This window comes from Mya arenaria, chromosome 4 (genome assembly GCF_026914265.1).
Source record: "Mya arenaria isolate MELC-2E11 chromosome 4, ASM2691426v1".
Lineage (NCBI taxonomy): Eukaryota > Metazoa > Mollusca > Bivalvia > Myida > Myidae > Mya > Mya arenaria.
This window is the reverse complement of record NC_069125.1, coordinates 74,567,483-74,585,770: the sequence shown is the minus strand read 5'-3', so window position 1 is coordinate 74,585,770 and position 18,288 is coordinate 74,567,483. Positions and strand designations below refer to the sequence as shown.

Here is an 18,288-nt window from a genome sequence, read left to right as displayed (position 1 = left end):
ACTTGAAAAGGGACCATAAGGCAACAATTGTAAAAGACACCGTTTAGGTCTAGCTGAACATGTGCACATTGTCTCTGGCAAGTTTCTCCAAGTCTTTATCAGTGTTTATGTTTTGACCAAGCCTCTGCCGATGACAACACCAAGATTACGACAACCCATTGACTTATTTTTGTTTCTTAAGAAATTTGACAGCAAAATAAAAACACTAGATAGGTCGCAATGTGGTGCAACTATGTTTTCAGTTTGCAAAACAGAATGGCTTGTTGGAGTGGGATAGATAAACCTACCCTGGTGGGGGACTCCACAGAACTCTCCAAATTGTTGATAATTATGGAACTCCACCATGTTGGAGTGGGATAGATAAACCTACCATGGCAGGAGACTCCACAGAACTCTCCAAATTGTTGATAATTATGGAACTCCACCATATTGGAGTGGGATAGATTTATCCTGGCGGGGGACTCCGCGGACCTTTTCAGGTTGTGCAACACCTGCTGGGACTCTACTGTGTATAAATGAGATAGAAGCACCTTATCTGGCAGGAATTTGCGCTTTCTCCTCAATGTCTCTTGAAGACATGATTGAACTCTACCTTGAAAGAGTGTTATACTAGTCTCTACTCTGAAACTTTAAAGAGGTCTCAAAGTTTCAATTTAAGCTGGGATTCTACCATGTTAGAGTCAGTCACCCAACTTGGCAGGAGACCTCGCAAATTTCTCAAGGTGGTTGATGATCTGGTAGGTCTCTACCAACATCCACCATAGCCTTTCTAAATATAATTTTATGCCGACATAAAATGTTTTTGGATCTGCGGGTTGAACTGAATCACCCCTTGCTAAATGTTTCATTCGAGAGGAGGATTCACTTAATTTTCAATTCGGTTTACACGGACGGCCCATGATACAGTACTCCGGCTTTCCTGGGGCCTCAGCAGCGGTTCTCAAAACAAAAATTGGAACAATGGCCGACTTTTCTCCGGATGTTCTCATATTACTGATTGGCACTAATGACGTTTATAACTGTAAATTAACCGTGCAAGGCATTACAAATCAAATTTGTGATATAGTCGACAGTGCACTTCATATTTTGAACATTACACAGGTCATAGTTTGCCAAGTGTTACATCGATGTCCAGCATCTGTGCAAATCCGTTACCCAGTTGACATTGAGTGGTTCAATGATCGAGTGGATACTTTGAACATACAACTTCACATCAATCTGCATTCCCGTTTTCCTGGTCGTGCATATCTATGGCGATTCAAGGGATTTTGGTCGGCAGAGGCGAAGGCAAAACACTTCAGTTCGTATGGTTGCCACCTTTCCAGAGATGGGCAGTTCAAACTTTTGTCAAATCTTCGGGCAGCCATAGTTGCAGCCATCCGTACCACAGTCAAGTGATACACAAGTTACGTTTTTATGTTTCAATAACTAGCTTGGTACATTACGCAAAAGTTTGGAATAGCTTTGCTTTTCTTTAATTTATGAAGCATATTCAACTTCGTCAATGATATTCCATTACGATAAGCTTTATGCTTGATATTTCAGTTTGATTAGTTGAAAATACATTTTACAGTTTTATTAATGGTATAATATTGTTTGTTACCACAGTGCGGCATGATTTCACTGTTTTCAGTGGGATATGCACATTTTCTTGTCTGTGTGGTGCACAAGGTGTCTTTGGAATATGACCACGGTGTGGTCATTGTTAATTTTTGCAGTCTTCCCATTTTAGACCTTGTGCGGTGCACAATGCGACCACGGTGTGGCGCGGGTCAACCTTATTTAGTGCGGTGCACATTTTTGACCTTGTGCGGTGCACATTGCGACCACGGTGTGGCGCGGGTCAACTTTTTATTTTATTTTGGGGCGTTGCACATTTTTGACCTTGTGCGGTGCACATTGCGACCACGGTGTGGCGCGGGTCAACTTTATTTAGTGCGGTGCACATATTTGACCTTGTGCGGTGCACATTGCGACCACGGTGTGGCGCGGGTCATTTTTTTTTATTTAGTGCATTGTGCACATTTTTTGGCATTGTGCGGTGCACATTGCGACCACGGTGTGGCGCGGGTCAACCTTTTTATTTTTGTGCGGTGCACATTTTTTGACCTTGTGCGGTGCACATTGCGACCACGGGGTGGCGCGGGTCAACTTTTTATTTAGTGCATTTGCACATCTTTTGACTTTGTGCGGTGCATATTGCGACCACATTGTGGCGCGGGTCAACCTTGTTTGGTGCAGCATGACATTTTTTCTGTTGCTTTGTGCGGTGCATAATGCAACCGCATTTTCGTTTCTATAGGTTTTGATATTTTTCAGATGCGCCGTCAAAAACGTAAGGCTGCCACAGTATCTAGTTGTCCTTGCTGCCCCGACACAGACAATAACAAAGATGCACCAATTCCACTACATGGAACAAGTCGAGACAACTCTCGTCATGCCCTGTCTGCAGTTCGAAATAAGAAGGTGGCAACTGAGAGGCAGACTGGACGGCCTAGAAGTAAGAAAACGGCCAGCGCCACAGCCTTTCCGGATACCTCTCCAAACGTGTCAAAACGTACTAGGCTTTTGCTGTCACGTGACAATTTGGATTGTGACGCTGAGGCGGAAGCCCCGGTTCTGGCAAATCCGCCTCTATCTTCTACATCGATGAACAATCATCACTTCATATCTTTATCTCATGAAGATTCCGAAAGTGAAGCTGAGATAGTCATCCCAGCCCATCCGAATCCCAACAGTTCACGTCTGAGAAGATCAACCATTAACACAATGTCTATCCCTCCTGGAGGTGTTCAGACTGTTCAGATCCCTGGAAGCGACACTTCAGACTCAGATGAGTCTGTGGAAGACACAGACAACCCTTCTCGCCAACACTCGGTTTAATAACAGGTAATGGCACACCAATTCAATATTCTGAGCCTATTAGCTCACCTTTCTTATCGCAAATAAAGAAGTCGGTCCAAAAAGCTATCTGGGCACATAAATATATCGACATAGCTTCGCTTCTGCCGGCATCAACCAATCAACACCAATCTCCAACATTTTCTTTACATGTGGACAATCAATCCAATATATCTATCTCACCATCACACAAAGCTAAGAAAATTACTACCATTGAGTCATGGACATCGGCTTTTATTCGGTTTATCGCCGTCTACTCACACAAATATCCACTTGAAACTTCCCAGCTCATGAAGTATATGGAGATAGTTCGGGATATCGCTTCACGGCGCCCAGGTCTTTCATTTGCTTTCTACGACACCCAGTTTCGTATGGCCCGAGCATCTGCACCTTTGCCATGGGACAGGTTACACACAGAATTTTGGTTAATGGCGTGTACCTCTTTTAACCCAGTATCTGCACAAACACAGCCATTTCGTCCCTTTCGTCCTGGAAAGTCAACTTCATTCAAAGTCAGACAATTCCTCGAGAACACATGTTGGAATCACAAAAAGCGCACTGGATGCCATAATCCCAAATGTTCCCAGCCCCACGTGTGTGGGTTTTGCAGAGGACAACATACAGCATTCCATTGCACATACTCAAATAAACAATTCAATGCCCAGGCCGCTCAAAACTCATCCACGCCCAAATCATCCCAAGCCAAGTCTTACAAACCGAGTGGTCACTCCAGTTAATATTGCCAATATGACCCCTTCTTTATTCGGGTACCCTTTCGCCCAGTATATCATCCATGGGTTTACAAATGGTTTCAAATTGGGTTATTAAGGTCCTCGAAATAACACTTCATGCACAAATCTAAAATCTTGTATCCAAGACCCTTCTATGGTTGCTCGTAAGTTTCAGAAAGAGTTAGATGCTGGTCGCATTAAAGGTCCTTTTTCAATTAAACCCTTTCCCCAATTGCATATTAGTCCTATAGGCTTAGTTCCTAAGAAAGAACCAAACCAGTTTAGGTTGATTCATCACTTAAGTTATCCCGAAGGTAACTCAGTTAATTCATTTATTGACAAAAATCTGGCTTCAGTCTCTTATGCAACTTTCGATGATGCTGTACAAAAAGTAGTCATGTTAGGGCGGGGTTCTTTCTCAGTAAAACAGACATTGACTCTGCTTTTCGCATCATTCCAGTACACCCTGAAGACCATGATTTGCTCGGTTTCAAGTTTCGAGACAAATTCTATTTTGATACTTGCTTGCCCATGGGCTGCTCTTCAGCTCCCGCCATATTTGAGCGATTTAGCACTGCCCTTCAGTTCATTTCTGAAAAACACCTGGGCATCGATTGTATGGTTCATATTCTTGATGATTTTCTCATTCTAGGTCCACCTAATTCCGCTCACTGTCAAACGAACTTGGATAAATTTTTACGTTTTTGTGCATACGTCGGGGAGCCTACCAAACCCGAAAAAACTGAAACTGCTCGGACAGTTATCACATTCATGGGACTCGAATTAGATACTATTAACATGGAAGCTAGACTTCCGCAGGACAAGCTAGTTAAACTTCGAAACCTTCTGTTCTCGGTAAAACGTACCATAACTCTGAAACAGCTTCAGTCTTTACTTGGTTACCTCAACTTTTGTTGCCAGGTGGTTCGTCCTGGCCGATGTTTTTTAAGGCGTCTCATAGACCTCACAAAGAAAGCCAGTTACCCTCGACATTACATTACTCTCACCAAAGAACATAGGAGAGACATAGCTGTATGGAAGCTTTTTACAGATCATTTTAACGGTACTTCTTTACTGCTTCAGCTCCGCTGGGTCGAGGCTGATTCACTACACTTGCATACTGATGCATCTGGTTCATTAGGTTTTGGGGCGACATTTAAAAGTCATTGGTTTTTTTGAACATGGTCAGACCAAATTCAACCTGAGGGCATAACGTTAAAAGAACTTTTTCCTATTGTTTTGGCTTTGGAGCTATGGGGTCAACAGTTACAAAATCGTTGCATTGTGTTACACACTGACAACATTTCTGTCATCCATATAATTAATAGACAAACGTCTAAAGTTTCGAATATTATGGTTTTGGTCCGTCGCATGGTACTAGCGTGTATGAAGTTCAATATTTTGGTGAAGTCGGAACACATTCCAGGCAAACAAAATGTTTTACCTGATCTACTTTCTCGCCATCAGGTCGACAAGTTCCGTCGGTTAGCGCCCCACATGGACATAGACTCAACTCCGGTGCCAGAACACCTGACCACAATTTTCTGAACTACAGTGTGTGTACCCTTCTAAATACGTCTCTGGCACCCTCCACGATGAATAGCTATAGAAATGCTTGGAAGCATTACATGGCCTTTCACCAACTGTATTACCCACAATGCGCTCCTTTGCCCGTACCAGTAGTACATCTTACACAGTTTATTGCCACTTGCCAACATCGTCAGCTCAAATCTTCTACAGTCACATCATACGTATCTGCTATTGATTATGTTCATAAAATTCAAAACTTTCCGAATCCGGCAGAAGCATTCATAGTACAAAAATTGTTACGCGGTCTTCGGCGTGATGGCGCGAAAGACAAACGGCTCGCGTTCTGCCTCAACGACCTAGAAAACATAATTTCTTATTTACCATCCGTCTGCGTGAACGGCTATTATGCGGTGTTATATAAAGCTATGATACTGGTTGCTTTCTTTGGTCTATTCCGCATCGGCGAATTGGCATTATCAAAGTTAGGGCAAAACAATTTGATTCAAAAGGCAGGCATTCAGTTTGAATACGCAAACGGTAAAGTATCCGGTGTTCAGGTTGAGTTACAAGCTTATAAAAACTCCGCGGGTCGGGGCGCCAGGATTCCCTTGTCCCGACAGCCTTTAAAATCACTCTGTCCTGTTCGCGCTTTAACTCGTTATCTACGCCGCTCATGCGCTTAACAGGGTCCCCTATTTCATCACCCCCATGGCATACCGATAACTACATCTGCGTTTTGTCAGGTGTTAAGGCAATGCGTTATAAAATGTAATCTTAACCCAAAACGCTATACGAGTCATTCTCTGCGGATCGGAGGTACTACTCACGCCCATTTATTGCATATGCCTGCAACACAGATTCAACAACTTGGCCGCTGGCGTTCTAATGCATATCTAAAGTACATCCGTCCGAAACCAGTGCCTATTACCAGTTAGGGTCAGGGGTCGCCATTTTGCTCTCATACTTGCTATATGACTTTCAGTGTGCCATTACCTGTTCCTATTGTTTCTACAATGACCCAGTGGGGGTCAAACTAGTTGTATTACTCACTGTGATAAAGCAGGGGTAAACAATTCAACGTTTTACCTACCGTGAGAAAGTGGAGGTCCTATTTTAATATTTGTATTAACAGTGTTTCCTACCGTTACGAAGCGGAGGTCCTATTTAAATGTGTTTATTCACAGTGGTACCTACCGTTACAAAGCGGAGGTCCTATTTCAATGTGTTTATTCACAGTGTTTCCTACCGTTACGAAGCGGAGGTCCTATTTCAATGTGTTTATTCACAGTGGTACCTACCGTTACAAAGCGGAGGTCCTATTTCAATGTGTTTATTCACAGTGGTACCTACCGTTACAAAGCGGAGGTCCTATTTCAATGTGTTTATTCACAGTGGTACCTACCGTTACGAAGCGGAGGTCCTATTTCAATGTGTTTATTCACAGTGGTACCTACCGTTACAAAGCGGAGGTCCTATTTCAATGTGTTTATTCACAGTGGTACCTACCGTTACGAAGCGGAGGTCCTATTTCAATGTGTTTATTCACAGTGGTACCTACCGTTACAAAGCGGAGGTCCTATTTCAATGTGTTTATTAACATTGTTACCTACCGTGACAAAGCGGAGGTCCTAGTTCAATATGTTTATTAACAGTGTTACCTACCGTGACAAAGCGGAGGTCCTAGTTCAATACTGTATTAACTGTGTTACCTACCGTAACGAAGCGGAGGTTCAATTTCAGTATGCTTATTAACAGTGTTACTACTTGTTTTTGCTTGTAACTTGTACATATGTGTGTAGTGTTGCTATGTTATCTAACGTGTCAAAGTGTTGTTCTTTTGATAGATTTTTATTTCATTTTCTTTCTTCACGTTAAATAGGAAAACATAAATTAAATTGTTTTCGTATATTTTAAAATTGAATTCACGCAGATTGGGTTCCCAGTTTCATAAGCTAATCATCCTTAACAGCATCTATGGCGCAGTGCCATGCCAACGTTCCTCTCTTTGGGCGTCGTGTGGTTACACTTATGGCGGTTATTTGGACGCTCAATGTGCTAGTCGTAAATAATATGTTACGAGGATGTCAAACTCGTATTTATTATTAGTTTTGACATTGAATAAATGTCCTTTTCACTGACTGTGGTTTATTATTCACGTCTCCCACTTAGTTGAACTTGTCATGGCCAGCCCCTCCTTATTCAGTAGCAATACATAAATATAATTTTATGCCGACATAAAATGTTTTATGGATCTGCGGGTTGAACTGAATCACCCCTTGCTAAATGTGCGGGTTTAACCGTTTACATCCAAAGCGTGGCTTAACAGCGCTCCACGCCGTGACCAGTGGCCACGTGGTGTGTGCTTGGCTTATCAGCGTTCCAAGCCGTGACCAGTGGTCACGTGGTGGGGGTCAGCCTATCGCTAGCCTCCCGCGTCAGCCATTCTAGTAAAATCTTCTGAGATGCGTGCATGCATATTTTGAGCAAAAATATTTTGCATAATTTTTCCTCCACCTCCCAATCCACCTCCATACATATTCAAATAATCTATGTGTATATTATTTTATTTTTTTGCATTTCTTTATGTTGTATATTTGTAGTGCAATCAACTCATTTCTAAGTTGTTTGTGTACTGTTTTATACTTCATTTCTTTGAACATATACATGTTTAGGCATTTGTTCTAGTATATTTTGGTTTTATTGTTACACGGTTATTCATTATTGGGCGGTTATTTGGACGCCCAATGTGCTAGTCGTGAATAATATGTTACGAGGATGTCAAACTCGTATTTATTATTAGTTTTGACATTGAATAAATGTCCTTTTCACTGACTGTGGTTTATTATTCACGTCTCCCACTTAGTTGAACTTGTCATAGCCAGCCCCTCCTTATTCAGTAACAATACATAAAAGGAGTCGAGTCACCCTGAAACATAAGAACATAAAATATGCTTATGTTGTCTATTTCATTTCATTTTATGACAAACATTAAACTCATTATTTTCAATATTAAATTTAGTATCTGAACCTGAAGTAAAATAAACAAAGGAACACAATATAGGTGTTCCAACAAGCGAGGTATTATATAGATAGAATGTACATTTATCACACCGAAACAATAATCTATTTGTATTTTACTTTTTTGTATTATATGATAAATAATAATCACCAAAAATAAATAAAAAAACACGTTTTTAGTTCACAATAAGACGATCTTCACTGTTCCCCGCTTGCTCTTCGAATGATTTCCCAAATCAGTACATTGTCCAGTGTGTGTATACCACGTGATAAGATGAGTCATAAATGCTACGTCGGAAGGCAACATTTTACTTCGAATAAAGACTTTTAACTAAGATAACTTCACTATTTCTTCACCATTTTAAATGAAACATAATGCAGTCTACCATGCTTACGGAGCCACGCCTTCGGTCTTTTACCAGAGTTTGATTGAGAGTTTAGTTTCTGAAAATTCTTCGACAAACCTTATCAAAATACGACCGTCTGACGGAGCACTGTCAAAACATTAATTTGGAAACAGGTTTGTCGAAGTGTTTGATGAAACTATAATCACCTTATCAAACTCCGGTAAAACAACGAAGGTGGGACTCCTTAGGTGGCATAGACTGCCCTTTGTTTCATTTAAAATGGTGTAGTAAAAGAAAAGTTATTGTTGTTTAAAGTCTTCATGTTAAGCAAAATATTGCCTTCCGACGTAGCATATATATTTATCACGTGGTATACACACACTGTAACCCGATACTTGTAATTTCCTCGAGGAAAATGTAAAACTTATAAAAACTACCTCACAGCCGTGTTTAATAACATAATCAATTCCGATAATAAATACGTACACTTAAGGCCTGTACACTTATATGTTGATATTCCAACCTCTAGATAGGGGAGTTGACTGTTCTAAAAGAGTACTCATCACTTGTAAAAATATCTTTGATTTAACATTTCATTGTTACACAATTTCGTGTCGTGCAATATCAAATCTATGAAAGTTTAATGCCGATGGGTTTGTTGTTCCAGATGCTGTCGTCAATGCCATCCAGGTCCACTAAGATGAGCTTATTCTCGAAAGTGAAAGGATGCAACAGCCATAATTGGGTTTGTCTGGGCCAGTTGTTTTGGAATCCACAGCTGTAGCACAGCTATCAGTCTAAGTGTGTGTTTTAATAGTATCTTAACTGGCATCATTTGACCTTGTTGTGTGACAATTGTTTGAAATTGCCTTCCCTGCAGCGGATGAGTCACCCTTAAGTATTATTTTAGCCTCTGGTCTGTTGCTGTTAATAACATTGACAATGTTGTGGCAAAACTATAATTCCGTTACTTCAACTCCATACCTATCACTCTTTACATGGGATACATAGTATGTACTTCTAGAATTGGGAACAGAGGATAATTGGAAGTTTTCTTTTGATAACATGTCTAAAGACATTTTATGTCTTTCTTTCTGCATGTTGCTGCTTGGTCTGTCTTTCAGAGTTGTTTATTTTAATTTGATAATATACAGTATTGTTCTGTGGACTATTTTGAGCAGATTTTGGCACGTGTGAAATTGTCCTAGAGCATATTTTGCCTTCTTGGTCTAACAATCTTCTGCTCATGAGCGCATGTTGTTCTGGTCAGAGATTCGTCTGAAACATTCGCCATCTTAGACTAGACTATACAGTCTGCTGCCATGTGATGTGATTCTCTGGATACGAGATGGGTATTTTGTACAGTTAGAGTCCATCAGCTTGAAGTGTTGCTGCGCAACACCTGTTTGACGTGTTTCAGCCAGATGGTCGGATTCTGTGGAGTTGTTTCGCCCATGGTACTTGTAGGTCTCACCATGACTATGGTTGCTGCATTTTTTTTATTTTATTTGATCTTGTACTGATACCCTGAGCTGTGGGTTTGGGATTCCTTGTAGTTAGGTTGGTACTCTGCCTGACTATTATGTTGGTTCTATTGCTGGCGCGTCTCCTTTGTGTTGGCACCTGGTTAGATTGTTACCAAGTACATTCTTTTGTGAAGCTGGTTTGTTTAAAACTGTCCAAACCGAAACATGAAGATGTTTTAAGTCAGGTTTGCTAACCCGAAAATGCCTTGCAACATCCGTATTTGTATACATGTGCTTATAAAGTGGATCTCACTTAACCAACAGTCTGTGGTGTAGTTTTTTTTCATCTGTGATTCTGTTCTCTTCTGTTTTACCTTGATGGAAATTATAGGCTCATCCTAACACCTCTCCATCATGCTCATAACTAAAGCTATCACGTGATGTTATTAATACCCCATATGCCGATTGAACACCGGAATTGAAACATTTTATCACGTTCCAGATATTACTTTCAATAAAATTAAGATTTGTTTTCGATTTACAAATATCACAACCTCTTAAAAATGTAAGTGCATTTAGCAACATACTGTTGAAATGGAAAAAAAATATGGGCATCAAAAAAGAATGTATTCTTAGTATTACCATCTAACAAGAAAACTTAGTAAAACTAGCTTGGATACTTTTAAATATAACGCAAGATCTGATTAGGCTGCAGCCCTACAGACTTAAGTACCGCTGATCAAAATCAGGTATCGTCAGATCTACTTTTTGGCATGAAATATTAAAAGTAATTACGCGCCGGGGTTACAGAAAGGGATACATTGTGTAATGCGGTTTAAAATAGTGTGAATTATATACCTTTTTATTTAACTACGTTTAAAGGACTGCAACACTTACCTGAATTTGAAAGCAATACTTATGTGAAAAACTAAGTCGAAGAATCTTAAATAATGGCGAAGGGCCGAGAAAAAAAGTATAGCTATTTATAATTACGCAGAGAATTGAAGTGTGTTGACTTAAAGACCCTGTCTAATTTAACATACTACACATAGTCAAAACGTCCTGAGCCAATATAGGGTTTCACTTCATATACGTTTGACTGACAGTTAACTTTCGAGATATAAGCAATGTTCATATATCCTAGTACAAATAGGTGTATCAGTTACTACATAATCTATTGTTAGGTAATGACAGGCACGTATCGGCTACAGTTTAGGGCCACTCAAAATAGTTTTGATTCATTTGTTTTTGCCGGTGAACAGCGCTTTCATTTTTCAGAATTATTGGATTTTAGCTGCAGACGGGAATAATAACATGACTTGCATAATCTCCGTATTGCCATTAATCCATATATGAAGTCATATGAATGTACCGTTAATTTTGTTAAACATCAATAAACAGTGTAGTACTAAAATACTGATGAAAACTCAGATTGAAGTGGTCTATCTCTATCAACATACCAAATTGAATGCTTCAATTCTTAACAAAATATGTAGCTCAGCACTATATAGTGCGTGTAAAATGAATTTTAAACCATGTGTTCTGTCTGAAATATAACATTCCTAGCTTTTTCGTTTTTCGTGATTATTCAATTTTTAACAAAAAGGCAAGAAATCCTTTATGAAAGCAGTTTGTATTAAGTATGTATGGCTTTTTTTGGTTCCCAGAATAGCACTGTGTTTAAATAATTTCCCTCTGGAATCCAATTGACATGACGCTAAATGAGATTAAGTCCACACTAAGCAATTAAGCATCTTGTTTAATAACTGTTTTACTTTCCTTTCATTTGTTTAACGCGTCCTATGCCATTTGAATGTGGACCGTTACCATACAAGGGGACTGCATGTTCCTTGTAGATTAACACCTCTCTGCATGTAAAATCAGTTGTCCGTAGGATAGAAAACCGCCGAATAAAAATGTGAGGGTTGTCTAAAGAGTAAACGCCTATTGCATAACCGACAATAAAACAAAATTAATTTAATTATGATTAAAAGTACAAGATCAATTTTGATGCAAGAAATCAAAGATGCGGCTGAATCGGTTTAGATGCGATTCTATAGTTTTTATCATAATCCGAATGAAGGCAAACATGAGTTTAAACGTTATTATACGTGATTGGAATAAACGATAAATTAGAAAAACTGTGGCAAATGTTCCATGCATATAAGGTCGATAGCAGGTGCGTACTCGCCTTGTGTCTGCGTTTTTCAGTTATATTAGCATTACGCTGCTATATATAAGGCAGAGAGATGCAGTGCATATCATAACAATGTGAGAAACTATACATATGCATATAAGAATGGCATACTGGAGTTATTTTTAAGTATTCACTATTTTTTAAGTATTGGAAATTTGGCCGCGTCTAATATGCGAAGGCCAGTCGCCTGTGAGTCCAAGATAAAACTTAGACTCACCTAGTATAGCCCCAACTGTTCCAGACCTTACTTGTAAGTATTATGCTTCCCATGGTATTAAATCTTAACTCGATGTTTTGTCTATAAATATTTCTTTAATATACCAAGCAAATGTTAAAATGTCTGGAGTATGTGCATATAGTTTTTCAAACAGCATGAATAAAGCGAGTTAAACCTATTTTTCAACATAGATCGATGAAAAAGGTTAATAGCTCGCCTGGCGAGAACTTTTGAACGGCCCTCAGGAGCAACCGCTGACTGGGCGCATTTGGTGGCGGTTTCCTTCGCCCCGAGAGCATCCTTCAGGCTATATAAGCAACTGAAGAAGCTTACTCAACAGGTTGCCTGAGTGAACATCGGACCTCATCTAACTTGCCACGAACGTCTTTCACTGTCTCAATTCACATAAAGCAGCAAAGATGAATCCACTTCGAATCACCCTGATCTCGGCACTGTTTGCCATTTCTTTCGCATACAGAGGTAAACTATTATTTAATTATTTGATACTTTGAAATATATTTCAAATGATGGCTGCAATCTTTTATTTTTTGCTCATTCGCAAAATTGGGCTTGAGTATAGTAGTTACCAAAACGTGCCAAGGTCAGAAGTAAGAACTGATTTTTCGTAAAAACCGTTAAGCATTTCGGGTAATGATCTTTTCCCCCCAAAGTATTGTAGTTTGCGAAAGGACTACCAAGTTTACAAGTACGCTTAGTTGGTACCGCTAATAAACCGACGGTCGTTGGTTTACAACCCAAACCCATATTGTTTTCCTTTAAAGGTTATAAGTTATGATATGAAACCTATAGTTGATTTTTTATGAGATGTAACAGGAAGTGGTCCAAGGCAATGGAACAAGAAAGTGAATTCTACTACTTATAGTGCAAATATGCATATAAAAACAGGACTATTATTTCAGTGATTATTTCTTCGAAATTCTTGCTACGGGAGATGATGAAAGTACTGTTAGAATAGTTGAAGCATATAGTGCACATACTCAAGGGAGACAAGTCTGCTAAATCCAAAATGTTATATCGATATCTGACCTAGAACATGACATTCATCGATCTTATTAAAATCATATCCTTATGGACGCTTTGTCGTCTGATTGTCACTTTGGCCAGATTGATAATTTATTCACAAGTTTCAATTGTCAAAACCTTGCCAAATATTTTTGCAGTTATTATTTGATTAATTATTATTTATGTTTATCAACCGAGAACATGAAAATGTAACGTAGATTTACAATGTCTCAGAATTTTATTTTCAATTCTGCTTTCATGAACATCAAATTTACAGAGAAAAAAAAACGATAAAGGAATTATCTGATTTTGTATCATAGACGTGGCTTATACGATGCAGATTTGTTTCATTTCCTAGCATATAATTTCAGGTGGCGGCGGTGGCCGAGGAATGGGTGGTGGTATGCCCATGGGAGGTATGGGTGGCGGCATGCCAATGATGGGCGGTGGAATGGGTGGCGGTATGCCAATGATGGGAGGCGGAATGCCAATGATGGGCGGTGGAATGGGCGGCGGAAAAATGGGCGGCGGTATGCCCATGATGATGATGCCCACTGGTGGCATGGGCGGCGGCATGGGTGGCGGCATACCCATGGGAGGAATAGGCAGTGGCATACCCATGGGAGGAATGATGATGCCCGGCGGCGGAATGGGTGGCGGTATGCCCATGGGCGGCATGGGAGCCATGGGCGGTGGAATGCCCATGATACCAATGGGTAAGTGTCTGCTTATCTTCCATGATACTATTTTTAAATCTGAGTTTTTTTGCTTGTACCTATTCATTTCGTTTCTAATATTTTATAACACTTGGTAGGCCGTTACTTGCATCTTTGATTTTGCTTTTGCAGGTGGAATGAATAAAATGGGCGGCGGCATGGGAGGTGGTATGCCCGGTGGAATGGGTGGCGCTATGGGCGGTACGTTTAGAACTTGTTTGAGTGTTTTGAGAAAAATGTATTTTTGACTATTAAAATGCGTACCAATGTGTCTTATTTTAGATTTTACCGGATCATTAAAGTGAACAGGACAAGGTACATAAAAAAGGTATTAGATATGTACGTTATCTTAACTTGTTTCACTTTTTCTTGCAGGTGGACGCGGCGGCAAAAGTAAGCATTGTTACAGACATATAAATAAAGCCTTCAAATTACTAACTTAAATTAAAATTGTATTTGGATAGTTACAAAACAGTCATATTTACGAAAGTTATTTTAAAATATTCAGGTATATAACTTTGACGTAAATATAAGTATCCGAGATGTCAGTTTTATTCTAGTGACTCAACTGACAACTCGTTATGGTTTGGTTTCAGGATACAAGCGCTATGCGAGCAGGAGAGGTACATTGTTTTTATATTATCTTTGTTTTGGTATAGTTATGGTTTTACATGTATTTATAGCGAATCGATCGCTTCCAATAGTATTAATTGAACAAATAAAACCCCTAATATGGTCAATGTGTATCCGAATTTCAGGCGGCCAGGGTGGTGGAATGGGAGGCGGTGCCATGGGAGGTGGCATGCCCATGATGATGCCCGGCGGCGGTATGGGAGCAATGGGCGGTGGAAAAATGGGCGGTAATATGGGAGGCGGTGCCATGGGAGGCGGTATGCCCATGGGCGGTGCTATGGGAGGCGGTGCCATGGGAGGTGGCATGCCCATGATGATGCCCGGCGGCGGTATGGGAGCAATGGGCGGTGGAAAAATGGGCGGTAATATGGGTGGCGGCATGGGTGGTGGTATGGGAGGCGGCATGCCAATGGGCGCTATGCCCATGATGATGGGCGGCGCTGGTGGTATGGGCGGAAACATGGGTGGCGCTGGTGGAATGGGCGGCGGCATGGGCGGTGGCATGGGCGGCAGCAAAGGTGGAATGGGCGGCGGCATCTCCATGATGGACCAGGTATGTATAATAAGATTACCATGGAAATGAAAATATTTGATTTTGCATACTAACTTAAACAGGTAAACAAATGTCTATATCAATCAAAATCAAGATTTCTGACAAACTTTGCTTAGCCGACTTTTCAGCTGTATACCATCTAAAATTTTATATTGACCAAATTTATAGAAATGAATAATATAGACTAAATAATCATGTCCAATCACAGATGATGATGCAAACGATGATGGAAGGTGCTATGGGAGGCGGTATGGGAGGTGGTGCCATGGGAGGCGGTATGGGAGGTGGTGCTATGGAAGGCGGTGCTATGGGAGGCGGCATGGGAGTCGGTACTTTGAAAGGCGGTATAGGAGGTGGTGCCATGGGAGGCGTTTCTATGGGTGCCGGCATGGGAGGCGGTATGGGAGGTGATGCTATGGGAGGCGGTGCCATGGGGGGCGGAATAGGAGGCGGTATGCCTATGATGATGCCTGGCGGCGGTATGGGGGCAATGGGAGGCGGTAAAATGGGCGTCGGAATGGGAAGCGGTATGCCTATGATGATGATGGTGCCAATGGGCGGCGCTAGCGGAATGGGCGGTGGAAACACAGGTAAAGATTATATTTGATATATATTACATGTCAAGTTTTCGATTTTGTTTAAACATTTCAGAACAATTGTTTATATTGCTGTTTTACCAAATTAAGGTATGGGCGGTGGCATGGGCGGCGATATGCCAATGAGGGGCGGAGGAATGGGCGGCGGCAAAATGGGAGGCGGCATGCCCATGATGATGATGCCCGGTGGTGGCATGGGCGGCGGTATGGGAGGAGGTACAGTAGCGTTATGTAGACTTAATAATATGAATAACGGTGAACCATCAAGTGATTTGCGACCAATTCGATAATAAGAATAAGATTGATGACCATTTGCTTGATCACATTTACAATGAACCAGTTATATAGGAATTAGAACCACTAAATGGGAACCAATACCACGTACACGAAGTCATACACTACAAAGAAAAGGACACCGAGTTAACATAAATTAATGTAACAATTTCAATATATTACTAGAAATACAAATTACCTTAAATACGTAGGTGAGGGTGGTATGGGCGCCGGTGGAGCTGGTGGTATGGGCGCCGGTGGAGCTGGCGGTATGGGCGGTGGCAATGGCGGTATGGGAGGCGGAGCCGGGGGCAAGGGTGGAGCCCCTAAAGGTGATATAGACACATATATCATTTGTTTTCCGTCGATTATTTTTTTATAAGTCTTCGGCAATCGCAATAAATTTCTTTTTATTTTCATGTGAGTTAAAGTTAACCCAGAGCACATCGCCTTCAAAACTACGCGCGATTGTATATAAACGGAGCTTTTGCTTAAACCCTATTTCCATCTAGTCACAAGTAGTTGTATTTGTTTTTTCAGGCAAATATTAGGCGCTGTCTAGTGCTTGTCCTGGAAACGGTATCGACTCACGACTCGTCCAATCTCGGGAATCCAGAATGCCCTCGTCTTGTCCCCTGTCCACATGCATGCATGACATCTCCCGCGGTGTCAGCAACAGCAGCATCACTGGTGTCTTAGAGATTCGGCTCTTTTTGTTACATTCGAAAGTGATTTAAGCCGACAGTGACTTCTAGTGTTCAAGATCTTGTACTGTACCAAATACCCCAGACAATCCTACCTCGGAGATAACGTGCATGCATGTGGCTTACGTAGCTTGAATTGTTGTTTTATGTTATATAATAAATTAGATTTACAACTGAATGTGTTTTGGGTTTTAGCTGATCAGTTTGTGGATTATGGTATTTTTGAGTTCTCTCTATTATAAACGGAGAACTTTTACCGCCTCATATTCCTTGTAGAGTGTACTCGTGTGCGAATGACGAATATCGCATGCTCTGGTTAACTAAATCGAGACATATAGAACACGTCAAGTACTTGGCAGCTATCAAATAAAACGGAATTATACCGGGAATAACGCATATATCTTGTCAATTAAAAGCAGATATATTGAATACGGGTAATGTGAAAGTTATGAAGCCAAACGGAACACTACTGGGAAAAGCTGACTAGTAAATGGTTTCACAGTTCTAGTGGCATGGCATCCATACGGCAGGACATGAGACACCACAAACAGTTGAGCACGCAGTGGTACGATCAAAACTGCCTCAAGCAGTAATGTAGGTTTTTAAACAAGAGGCACATCAGTGCCTGTGCTCCACTGGCCAAAAGGTTCAAGCAAAGACCACCTAACGAACATTTTCGTCAAGTTTCATAGAAATACAATCATCAATTTTTGAGGAGAAGTTATTTAAAAAATTTTTTTACTTTAATAGCTCTGGCTGCCATGTTGTGCAGTGGACCGAAATGATTTGGGCAATTTGAGTAAAGGAGCACCAAACAAACATTTCTGTCAAGTTTTATCGAAAAAAGGTCATCGGTTTCGACGACAAGTCGTATAAAGTTTTTTTTATTTTTTAGCTCTGGCAGCCATGGTGTGCAGTGGACTGGAACCATTTAACAAATTTTGGTTAATGACCACCCAAGGAACATTTCTGTCAAGTTTCATCAAAATCTGATCATCGGTTTCTGAGAAGATGTTCTTTAAAGGTTTTTCTATTTTTTTGCCCTGGCAGCCATGTTGTGCAGCGGACCGGAACCATTTGAGCAATTTTGGTTAAGGACCACCCAAGGAACAATTCTGTCAAGTTTCATCAAAATCTGCCTATCCGTTTCAGAGGAGATGTCGTTTAAAGATTTTGCTATTTTTAGCTGTGGCGGCCATATTGTGCAATGGACAAGAACCATTTGAGCAATTTTAATAAAGGACCACCCAAGGAACATTACTGTCAAGTTTCATCAAAATCTGCCGAACCGTTTCAGAGGAGATGTCGTTTAAAGATTTTGCTATATTTAGCTCTGGCGGCCATATTGTGCAATGGACCGGAACCATTTGAGCAATTTTGGTA

At 40.7% G+C, this 18,288-nt stretch overlaps 3 protein-coding genes across 3 annotated transcripts; all 3 read left to right on the top strand.

Moving 5' to 3' along the window:
* The first annotated feature begins 671 nt into the window (after window positions 1-671).
* Window positions 672-3,650, top strand: LOC128231070 (uncharacterized). The gene is made up of 3 exons (XM_052943490.1): window positions 672-737; window positions 2,320-2,877; window positions 2,919-3,650. The coding sequence occupies exons 1-3, from the start codon at window positions 672-674 to the stop codon at window positions 3,636-3,638; spliced, it is 1,344 nt and encodes a 447-aa protein (XP_052799450.1). The 3' UTR covers window positions 3,639-3,650.
* Window positions 3,651-12,826: 9,176 nt separating this feature from the next.
* LOC128231068 (acanthoscurrin-2-like) lies at window positions 12,827-14,958 on the top strand. The gene is made up of 5 exons (XM_052943489.1): window positions 12,827-12,887; window positions 13,802-14,146; window positions 14,279-14,370; window positions 14,522-14,539; window positions 14,905-14,958. Exons 1-5 carry the CDS (start codon window positions 12,827-12,829, stop codon window positions 14,956-14,958), a joined length of 570 nt encoding a protein of 189 aa, XP_052799449.1.
* A 160-nt stretch (window positions 14,959-15,118) lies between these two features.
* LOC128229896 (uncharacterized) lies at window positions 15,119-16,984 on the top strand. Its single transcript, XM_052941797.1, has 5 exons — window positions 15,119-15,332; window positions 15,541-15,922; window positions 16,019-16,144; window positions 16,414-16,533; window positions 16,742-16,984. The coding sequence occupies exons 1-5, from the start codon at window positions 15,120-15,122 to the stop codon at window positions 16,750-16,752; spliced, it is 852 nt and encodes a 283-aa protein (XP_052797757.1). The 5' UTR covers window position 15,119; the 3' UTR covers window positions 16,753-16,984.
* Window positions 16,985-18,288: the final 1,304 nt, after the last annotated feature.

What these genes read in the sequence shown, in the direction of transcription:
- LOC128231070 (XM_052943490.1), top strand. Translation starts at nt 672, where the DNA reads ATGTTAGAGTCAGTCACCCAACTTGGCAGGAGACCTCGCAAATTTCTC. An exon ending in TCAAGGTGGTTGATGATCTG is followed by an intron (nt 738 to 2,319) that starts GTAGGTCTCTAC and finishes GATATTTTTCAG; the next exon opens with ATGCGCCGTCAAAAACGTAA. An exon ending in ACCCTTCTCGCCAACACTCG is followed by an intron (nt 2,878 to 2,918) that starts GTTTAATAACAG and finishes CAATATTCTGAG; the next exon opens with CCTATTAGCTCACCTTTCTT.
- LOC128231068 (XM_052943489.1), top strand. Translation starts at nt 12,827, where the DNA reads ATGAATCCACTTCGAATCACCCTGATCTCGGCACTGTTTGCCATTTCT. An exon ending in CATTTCTTTCGCATACAGAG is followed by an intron (nt 12,888 to 13,801) that starts GTAAACTATTAT and finishes ATATAATTTCAG; the next exon opens with GTGGCGGCGGTGGCCGAGGA. An exon ending in AATGCCCATGATACCAATGG is followed by an intron (nt 14,147 to 14,278) that starts GTAAGTGTCTGC and finishes TTGCTTTTGCAG; the next exon opens with GTGGAATGAATAAAATGGGC.
- LOC128229896 (XM_052941797.1), top strand. Translation starts at nt 15,120, where the DNA reads ATGGGCGGTGGAAAAATGGGCGGTAATATGGGTGGCGGCATGGGTGGT. An exon ending in GCATCTCCATGATGGACCAG is followed by an intron (nt 15,333 to 15,540) that starts GTATGTATAATA and finishes GTCCAATCACAG; the next exon opens with ATGATGATGCAAACGATGAT. An exon ending in GGGCGGCGGTATGGGAGGAG is followed by an intron (nt 16,145 to 16,413) that starts GTACAGTAGCGT and finishes TTAAATACGTAG; the next exon opens with GTGAGGGTGGTATGGGCGCC.